This window comes from Sinohyriopsis cumingii, chromosome 17 (assembly GCF_028554795.1).
Source record: "Sinohyriopsis cumingii isolate HCF-2022 chromosome 17, ASM2855479v2, whole genome shotgun sequence".
Classification (NCBI taxonomy): domain Eukaryota; kingdom Metazoa; phylum Mollusca; class Bivalvia; order Unionida; family Unionidae; genus Sinohyriopsis; species Sinohyriopsis cumingii.
Window position 1 is genome coordinate 86,101,302 of NC_142977.1, and position 10,237 is coordinate 86,111,538.

At 35.9% G+C, this 10,237-nt stretch overlaps 1 protein-coding gene across 1 annotated transcript; it reads right to left on the reverse strand.

Annotated features, from left to right (window-relative positions):
* Window positions 1-3,699: 3,699 nt before the first annotated feature.
* On the reverse strand, window positions 3,700-4,074 carry LOC149779367 (uncharacterized). Its single transcript, XM_089938425.1, has one exon. It carries the CDS (start codon window positions 4,072-4,074, stop codon window positions 3,700-3,702), a length of 375 nt encoding a protein of 124 aa, XP_089794551.1.
* Window positions 4,075-10,237: the final 6,163 nt, after the last annotated feature.

The following is a 10,237-nucleotide window of genomic DNA, read 5'->3' on the forward strand; positions in this document are numbered from 1 at the left end:
TTTCCTCGCCAGAATCCTCGCGGAGAATAATATATCTCTTCCATATCTATTTACCAGCACCGAATACTAATTTGCCTTTCATCGCGCCTTTGATCAGCCAGGATGCTAATTGCTCTTTGAGATTTTTGTTGGGAATCGCGTTTAATGCGTGAATTAGCTTGATATCAGCAAGATGCCTTTGTAGCAGATTTCCGCTGTAATATGCGAGGTCGTGGTCGTAACAAGCTCCATCGATGGCGTTTATCGGATTTTCACCTTGCTTTGGTCGTTTATTCTTGTCGAGTCTGATATCGAGTCTCGTTCCAAGTCCGCAGTAATTGTATCCAGGTAGATGTTTCTCTCCGGGATATTTTGCCCAGGGTAATCCAGGTAGATTTTTTAAGGAGGCTGCGATGTCTCCTCCGGTTCTATTTTTTTTTTGTAAATCTAAATTTGCGTGTCTTACAAACTTCGCATTCTCCTGCAATTGCGTTCCTGTTATTGCGTGTGACGATTTCGGTCGGATTTATCGTAGCTGTGTGCGTGCGACACTTAACACAATATAGATCCATGTATTTTAGTAACATGAATGTAATTGATTTTTCAGCCACGAAACGACGCGAGCAAGTGAAACATCATGCGGCATTACCAAATTCGATAAGAATGATAATCATCGGCCCGTCAGGATCAGGTAAGACGCAGTTGCTGCTGAATCTGATCATGAGATGGCTAAAATGGGACAAGTTGTATTTGGTTGCACCATCCGTGGATGATCAGCGTTGTTATCAAGTGCTAAAGGAATTTAGTGACAATACCGATGAAGGCACGATAGAATTCATCACGGATATCAACGAAGCTCCTTCCGTGGAAAACTTGGACGGCGATACTAATAATCTTGTTGTTTACGACGATGTTATGCTAGATAAACAAACTAACCCGGCTAGAATATTCTCGCGTGGCAGACACAAGAACACCGATGTGATTTACGTGACACAGAGATATACGCAAATTCCGAAGGTGATCAGGGATAATTGTAATATTTTATCTGTGTTCAACGGCGTGGACACACACACGCTGAGAAATATCCATCAGACCTGGTGCAACGGTGACATGGATATAAATAAATTTAGAAATTTGTTCAGCCACGCTCAGATGACGCCGCATGGTTTCATCACGATAAATCTGCATGATCCACGTGGTCGGTATCGCATCGGTCTTGATCAAATTTATTCGTGAAAAAGCAGCCTCGAGTAACAACAAAAACAATAACCAAGAAAAATATCCCCACCTCGGCGAGAATCACCAGAATGACCTAGATTGAAATCGCCGAGAGAGAAAATTTTATTTTTCTGCCTGGATTGTTATATTTTTGTGATACACAATTGGGGTACCCTGATGCATTGGGTCTGAAATGTAACGAAAATTGATCATCGTGGAAGGCTTTATTTTTGATTTCTGAGGCTTCTACGAGAAAAGTTCTCGTAGGAAGGTTAATTTGGTCTGGGAAAAAAGGTCTGTTAAACTTCCCTGCTGCTTTTTTTGTCATAACTTTTCTTTGTCTTATTAATTTGGGTTCCAGACCCAACCTTGATTATGACCATGGAAGATTCTAGAAATGAATATTTTTTCAAGTGGGGATGTGTATCAAGGATGAGATCAACAAGGTTATTGATCCCCATCTTAACATAAGACTTTGTGGAATCAATTTTATTCATGTTCAGTTATAATTTGAAAAGAATTGTTTATCAAAACTATTCATTGGAATTACAAAGTTCTCATTGTCATTTTGGACTTAACACTACATCAAGACTATTTGTACATCAAACTATTAAAGGTTGTTGATAAATTAGCACATTCAGGAACATAAAAATTCATTTTGTTTTTGTGATAGAACTTTTAGGATTATTTGGGATTTAATTCTCAATTTTGTAAACTACAAAAAATTTATTTTATAAGTTAGAGAATTAAATTATTTGTTGACTTTTACCAAACTTGTTGGTTTTGCTTTTTCTGATACTTAGTTTAAGACCATAGAGTCGTAACAATAATAAATATAAAACCAGATATGTACTTTGTTCTGAGAGGGCAGAAAGAATGAGTTTTATATGGCATAGGAATATGTTGAGGTATGTTCTTACGCTGTAATAATCAATGTCACACAAATTGATCATCCATAGCACTGTATCACACAAGTCAGTTACCTGTACACTATTGCATGAGTCAATATATTGCATGACAATCACTCATTTAGCACTGAAGCACATGAGTCAGTCACCCATACATGGAGGAGATCAAATGGAAAATGATTTACTGTTGAATTTATAAAAAGAGCTGAACAATTTCTAGCCTTGCCTTGGCAAGCAAAAGCTGGATATTATTTCAACAAGTTTCATACCAATTACATTAGATCTCTGTAATTGCATCAGAAAATGGCCAAACTTTATTTTCTTTATTTTATAAGATGCTTTATTTAGTTTATATAGACATACAGTGCCTTTGTCTTTACAAATTTGTTGCATTTTTTGTATTTATCTTGGGTGTTTACATCATCGGCAGCTGCGATAGCATTGTAGAATGCGTAAAATATGAAAAATACAGCTGACTGCAATGCTATATAAATAAAATTATCCCTGCAGTCACGTGACACTTTCAAGAACTTTTCCTTGCTAGGTAAGTTGAAAACTAGGAAAATTTTGTGTGGTTTCACTAATGCAGGCTACGTCAATTTTAAAGAAAAAATATTATAATGGTGACATACCTGATAAATGTTCATTGATGCAATGTTTAATATTCTATATATAAAATCAGTATTTGTAATTGTCTATTTCCTGTCATTTACAACTTCTAGAAGAAACAACATTTATTTAAAAAAATAATCTTGAAATGAATATAGAACCGAATTTGCATCGATATAAGTTATTTTTATACCAAATCGGCTGCATATTTTCAAGAAAACATTACCCATGTATTGTCTGTTCAAAATGAACTAAGTGCAAAGAACATTGGATACAGTTTGAGATTATACTAGAAAAAAATGTCTTAGATTGATATCTCAACAGAACAGTCTATTGGTATTTCAGTTACATGGGAAAATGGCAAGGGTCATTTTCTCATTGGTATATCAATCTAAGATATTTTATTTAGTACTATTCTTAAATCATATCAGATGTAACAAAATGGGATATATTAGGGTAGATTTCAATCTGCCAAACCTACATTTTCTTCCTGTCAGCCACTTTTAGCCATATTTATATTCTGTCTGCTTCCCGACAGTTCACATCAGTGACTTGGCATATCTCTCTACCATGTGTGTGTGTTTGTGTGTGTGTGTGTGTGTGTGTGTGTGAGGGAGGAACGGTGACATGCTCAACTTTGTGATAAGTTCATTTCCATTTAATTTTTTCTGTATCCCAACTGGCCGTAGGATGCCACTGATGACTTTGCGACAGTCTCACTCCATATTGCCCTATTCTCCACTGCTCTTTGAGACTTTGCAATGTACATGCCTGTCCACTCTTTGATGTTAACTAACTTCTCATCTCTTCTGTCTACCTCGTTTCTCCTTCCTCTCACTGTGCCCTGTAGGATTGTCTTTGAGAGGCCAGATGAACGTGAGACATGACCATACCATCTTAGTTAGCATTTCTTTACATTGATGAGCAAATCTTCATATGGCCCAATTGCACCTTGGATTCTAACGTGCATCTCCTCATTATTGACTCAGTTTAAGTATGAGATTTTCTGGATCCATCTCATCTCTAATGCCTGGATTCTTCTCTCTAGTTCTGATGTCAGGGTCCATGTCTCACATGCATAAAGGCATATAGACATGACAAGGGAGTGTATAAGCTTGATCTTGGACCCAAGCGTAATGTTGCTGTCTTTCCAAATAGGCTTCAGCCTAGCCAGTGAAATAGTTGTCTGCATGATCATGGAAAGAACCTCAGGTTTTGAACCTTCATGAGAGGTTACAGGACCCAAATAGTTGAAGCTTGTTACTGTGCCCAGCTTCTGTCCATTGAATCTTATTTCTTTTTGGATGCCACTTGGGTAGTAGTTTTCAATTAGCTTGGTCTTTTCAGCACTGATATCCATCCCATACCTTAGTGATGCTTGGCTGAGATGGCTCACAAAAGTTTCCAGTTCTTGTTCATCTCCTGCTAAGTCATCGATATCATCAGTGAAGGGCAGGTTGGTTATTGTTCTGTCTTGAACACTGACACTTCCCTAAGCAGGAACCTCCAGTTTAGGGCATCGATCATGACTGGTCATGATCCTTTCCAGGTAGACGTTGAAGAGAGTGGGTGAGAGAAGGCACCCCTGTCTGACTCTGACTGGGGTTCTGAGCCAATCTCCTATGTTGCCCTATGTTAAAACTGCGCTAATTGGCTTGTGCTGATTAGTTTTATGTTCACGTTTTATATCCACATGGTGGCCCACAAGGCTGCATGCCATACCCTTTCGAAATCCTTCATGTAGTCAACAAAGACATAATAGATATCCTGCTGATGCTGCAGATACTTTTCACAGAAGATTCTACGATTGACGATCTGTTCTATAGTGCTATGTCCTGCTCTAACAACATATGGTACATACATGACATTGCAACATAACATCAGGGACAAGCTATTGAACTTTGACCGGGTATGGGCGACTGGATGGAACGGTTCTGGGATTTTTTTTTAAAATAGAGAAATCACTATGGTGCATATCTTGTTATTCATAAAAGATCAATTTTAGTTTCCTAGACATAGTGTATACCATTAAATAGAACTAATATATGGTCAAGAAAATTGTGGAAATAAAAGTATTTAATACGGCAAAAATTTCTCCAAACCAAAGTCACTTGATACTTATATTGAATTATTAACAAAATATGGTATAATGTAAGATTCCCCCACCGGCACAAACCAATTTGGTTGCTGATGTTCTGAACATTTGTTTGTTGTTTGTTTTCTTTATTATATGCTGTAGCAACATCCGGCTTTTACTAATGAAGAGAAATGTCTGCTCAGCTTTTTCGTAATCATTTAGAACCCAGGAATTAATTGGCATTTTATGGCAATTCTGTCAGAATCTTGGTACTCCTATCAGTCCTAAATACAAACACGAGTTAACATACTGAATCAAAAACAAAATAGCTGTCAGAGGTCATCAACCACAACTAAGGTACACGTCATTAAAACGATGCTATAAAACAAATAGTCCAGACTTATACATCATTGAATATTGCGCATATTGTATACAAATGTATAATCTTAGATATATCATTTTTAGTGATCCGCTTGAAACCAAGCCATAGTACCTATAGTCCATGAAAATATGTACCATAACGGATGAGAAAACCTCTGGCTGGTTAATGGTTCCTTTTCTTTATTACAAGCAGTCATGGATGAGAATTAAAAATAACTATTTAACGAAGAGAGAGGAACATGTTTTGTCTGTATGAATTTCATTTAAATCTGATTTGGGGCTAAAAACAACCTTTACCAAGCCTTGTCCTTTAATAATAATAATGATAATAATATTTTATTTTTAGGGGGTGATTCATTTATTCAAGAACTATTCTCTCTTGATGTGCTCTTAAGAAAAGAATAGCAATCTGCATCATAGGAAAAAATGAGTAATTACTCTTTATTTTATCTTTAGTATTATAGATGCGACATTGTATGCTTATCTGTTAGTAACACATACACACTCTTTATAATTCTTCTTAAATACTGTAATATTTTCTGAAGATTTTACATGCAGTGGAAGCTTGTTCCACAGGACTGTACCAGACTATTGGAAGCTTTTCTTAAATTGCTTTGTTCTTGGCTTTGGTGGATGTAGGTTTCCATGTAATGTTGATCTCAGCTGGTGATGTGTTGAACAAGGCCTGAATAAATCAATGGATCCATCTAAAATAATGCATGATGCCCTTTTCTGAAATTTATAAATCCTGTAAAGCTGAGATTTGGTGCAGTTTCTACATAAATTTGAACAATAATCCATTGTTGGAAGAATATGTGAATAGCAGTAGAGATTGAGAGTTTCTGTAAGCAAATATTTCTTGATTTTTCTGAGTAGGGCAATTTTTGATGATAGTGACTTACAAATCTTGTCTACATGTATATGGTTATCCAATTGTAAATTAATATCTACAGACACATCTACAAGTTTTTCATGTTTAAAATTTTCTAACTTACCATGATATATTTTAAGAGATAATTCTGGGTTCCCTAACTTATATACTTTTTGTGATGTCCTCAAAATCATACATTATGTGATACCTTCATTAATTTTCTTCTTATTTTGTTGTGACCAACTTTGAACCCTATTAAGATCCAAGTCTAATTTTGTTTGGACAACTTAATCATCAGAACCAGATGCATCCATGGTTGCATCATCTGCAGACAAATCTGTATTTGGGGATTCAGCAGAATTTTATGATCAGTTAGAAAAAAGTCATTCATGAAATCAATGAAAACAATCCTAGAACTAGTATCCATATATTGTAGCCAAATATATGTTATTATAATAAGTTCTATTTTGCAATAGTGATTTTTTCTAAATCCTGATTATGCTCTATGAAATTGAAATTAAGTTTTTAAAAATTATTAGACCTGTGTAGCAACATGCTTTTCAAATAAAATGTTCGATAGTGTAGGTAGTTTGGCAGTGTTATTAAAATCACATCTCCACTGTCCTTGAAAATCTGACAGTGGCTGCTTAGGGGTCATGTTTTGGTGACCTTTGAATTAGCCAATGGAAATGAAGCTTTCAGAAATTTGAAAATGAATCAAATCACTCTGCACATATTGAACACTGCTCAGTCTCCCAAACACTAAGGTATAGGACTTCGTCTGATTGACAAAATTAGCTATTATAATAAAATAGGTCATCAGAAGATGACCAAAAAGTGGTCACTGTCAGATCTTCACAAAGGAGATCAGATTTTAATCAGACTGGGTAGAAGGGTAGAATGGATACTGTTCTGTAGTTCCATGGAGCCTTCTTTTTCTCTTTGGTAAAGATAGGTGTAACCTTTACACATTTCAAGGTATCTGGAAAGTTACCACTCATTAGACTCAAGTTGATAGTATGTGTTAAGGACAATATAATTGCTGTTTTAAAAATTGTTGGATCCTGTACAGGGGATTTTTTAATACTCACCCTACTGAGTTCATCAAACACCAGATTTACTTATATGGGCTAGTGAAATATATTTATCATCAGAAATTTTAGCTCTTATAAATTATAGAAGTATCGGGCTTAGTTGGGATGTTAGTTGAGTTCTGAACAAAGTAACTAGAAATGCTAGTCTGTTATTAAAACAACTGTCCATGAATGGGTTTGGTTCTTTTTAGATGCTTCCACAATGTCTTGTTACTCTTGCTTTCATCAATAGCCTTTTTAACATAGTCTTCTTCTGCCTTATCAGCCAGATACATAGCATTATTCCTCTATTTTCTATAGTTTTTCGTGTCTTTTTTCTTGTAGAATTTATTCCTTGGGTGCCTCACCTCATGGTTTCCAGGATAAGTAAACTGGGTGTAATTTGGTGTTTAACCCTTTTTGTTTTAACTGGCACATGCTTCTCTAAGACTGCATTTATTAATTTAGATGTGTCTAAGGCAGTATTGATATTAGCTTTGTTGCTAACTGAGTGGAAGGGCTTAAGACTGCATTTATTAATTGAGATGTGTATAAGGCAGTGTTGATATCAGCTTTGTTGCTAACTGAGTGGAAGGATTTAAGACTGCATTTATTAATTGAGATGTGTATAAGGCAGTGTTGATATCAGCTTTGTTGCTAACTGAGTGGAAGGATTTAAGACTGCATTTATTAATTGAGATGTGTATAAGGCAGTGTTGATATCAGCTTTGTTGCTAACTGAGTGGAAGGATTTAAGACTGCATTTATTAATTGAGATGTGTATAAGGCAGTGTTGATATCAGCTTTGTTGCTAACTGAGTGGAAGGGTTTGCAAATTAAAATCATTTAAGAACTTTTCCTGATCAAACTGTTTAAAGTCCCTGTATCATATTTAAATCCTGATGCTCTCCACCCCATTAATCTCTAGATCAACATGTCCGTTATAACTAATGCTAGTTTTTACAGAGAGAAGAACACCCCACCCACCATGAATACCCGATCTTTAAATTCAGAGTTAAACTTTTGAATTCAGAGAGCAAAATCATCAGTATCATTGGAATATTGATTGCTTATGTTTGCTGTTGTATTAATTGAATCTCATTTAATTTAGAAAGCATATGTTGGTTATTTAAGTTGGCAAACAAACCTGTTTTAAGCAAACCAAACAAAGGACAGTTTTGGATAATAGGACTGATTTTCAGACATGGCACTGTGCAGTGTATGGTTATTAGACAAGAGAGATTGCATTTCATCACCTTCAAAAATTATTTGCATAAACATGAAAAATATGAGACTTTTTGTTGTACCTTAACTGCATGATAAAGTTGGATACATCATAATGTTCAGTATGAGACTGATTTACAAAGACATGGACATATTGACAATGGATGAGCCTCAGAGGGTGTAACATCGATGGTATTGCATCATTTACTAGCATCATACTGAGATGATACAGTGTGATAAGTATGTGTTATACTGCAAAGATAGGTTTCTTATTCCTTTCATAATTATCACTTGGATCATTTTTGTCATCGAATGATATTATTTCACATACAAGTGGAAGGAATTCAGTCTTTGTATACATCTAATAAGGGATTAAATCTATTCCTGTCGTTATTTGTAAAACTTTGAAGTTTTACAGGTACGGTATTAGTCAAGTGAACTTAACTTATTGCATTCCCCGATACCTGCCAAAATTAAGAATAATCATTTTGTTTGTGCCAAACATACTACACGAGTAGCATCGAATCCTCTTTCCAAGGCAACATACAATCAAAGATATGGCCCTGTTGCCTGCAGTTGTAACAGATTTAAATCTTGGTGGATTTCAAGATGCCAGAATAATAGTTTAGATATTGTGCCATCCTTCATGGACTCAAATGAATGCCATCTTTGTGGACTCGGATGAATGCCAACTTTGTGAAACCTTAGGTTATTGATTTAATTTCTGTTCTGTCTTAAGTATGAACCATGCTGATGAAATATTATAGATTTAAGTCCCCACATGTCAACTCCAACATGGGGTCCACAGGTTCCACATCAGAAGTCTAGATATAAATATGTTGCATTGGCATAAGAAGGAAGAAAATTCAATAAGTTTTCACTCTTCCTGAATTTTGTCTAAGTCGTGTCCTGAACTTGCATCATTTCCTGCCACTTGCACCATTATAGCAGAATAACTAAATGCATGTTTTAATTGATATTGGCCATTTGGTTGCCCTTTGGAGTGTCCTAACATTTGTTTGGTAAAATGTCCTGGGTTTAATCCCTTTAGTAGCCAATTAGTGGTTGCTATAGGTATTCTGTGTTGCTTTATGGTATCTTAGCTGGAATTTATTTAGAATCACAGTAAATGGATACACACATTGCACTTATTCCTGATGATATTGAACTGATCATGGCAACATTAGCAGCTTCTGTGGTACCCAGTTTTTGTATGAACTGTTTTTATTCTTTTACTGGGATGGGAGTTGTGATGATTGTGCATCTAGCATAACTTCCTTCAAAGTTACTCTGGTATTAGCATGCGTATCCATTTGTGTGGCTGCAGTATTCCTTCTTGTAGCTGGAGCTGATGATATGTGTTCCCTTCAGCGTGTACTGAAGTTTTTTGACGGAGTATTCTCTAGAATATTTCTACATATTTACAAGCTGTGTATTTGGCAACAAGTTCACTAGTAGTTTGTCAACCTGGGCCTTTGGTCTTGGATTGTTTGAGGTCTAGATCTAAAGGTCTTTGTTTTAGATCTGGGCCTTTGGTCTTGGATTGTTTGAGGTCTAGGTCTAAAGGTCTTTGTTTTAGATCTGGGCCTTTGGTCTTGGATTGTTTGAGGTCTAGATCTAAAGGTCTTTGTTTTAGATCTGGGCCTTTGGTCTTGGATTGTTTGAGGTCTAGATCTAAAGGTCTTTGTTTTAGATCTGGGCCTTTGGTCTAAGATGGATTGTTTGAGGTCTAGGTCTAAAGGTCTTTGTTTTAGATCTGGGCCTTTGGTCTAAGATGGATTGTTTGAGGTCTAGATCTAAAGGTCTTTGTTTTAGATCTGGGCCTTTGGTCTAAGATGGATTGTTTGAGGTCTAGATCTAAAGGTCTTTGTTTTAGATCTGGGCATTTGGTCTAAGA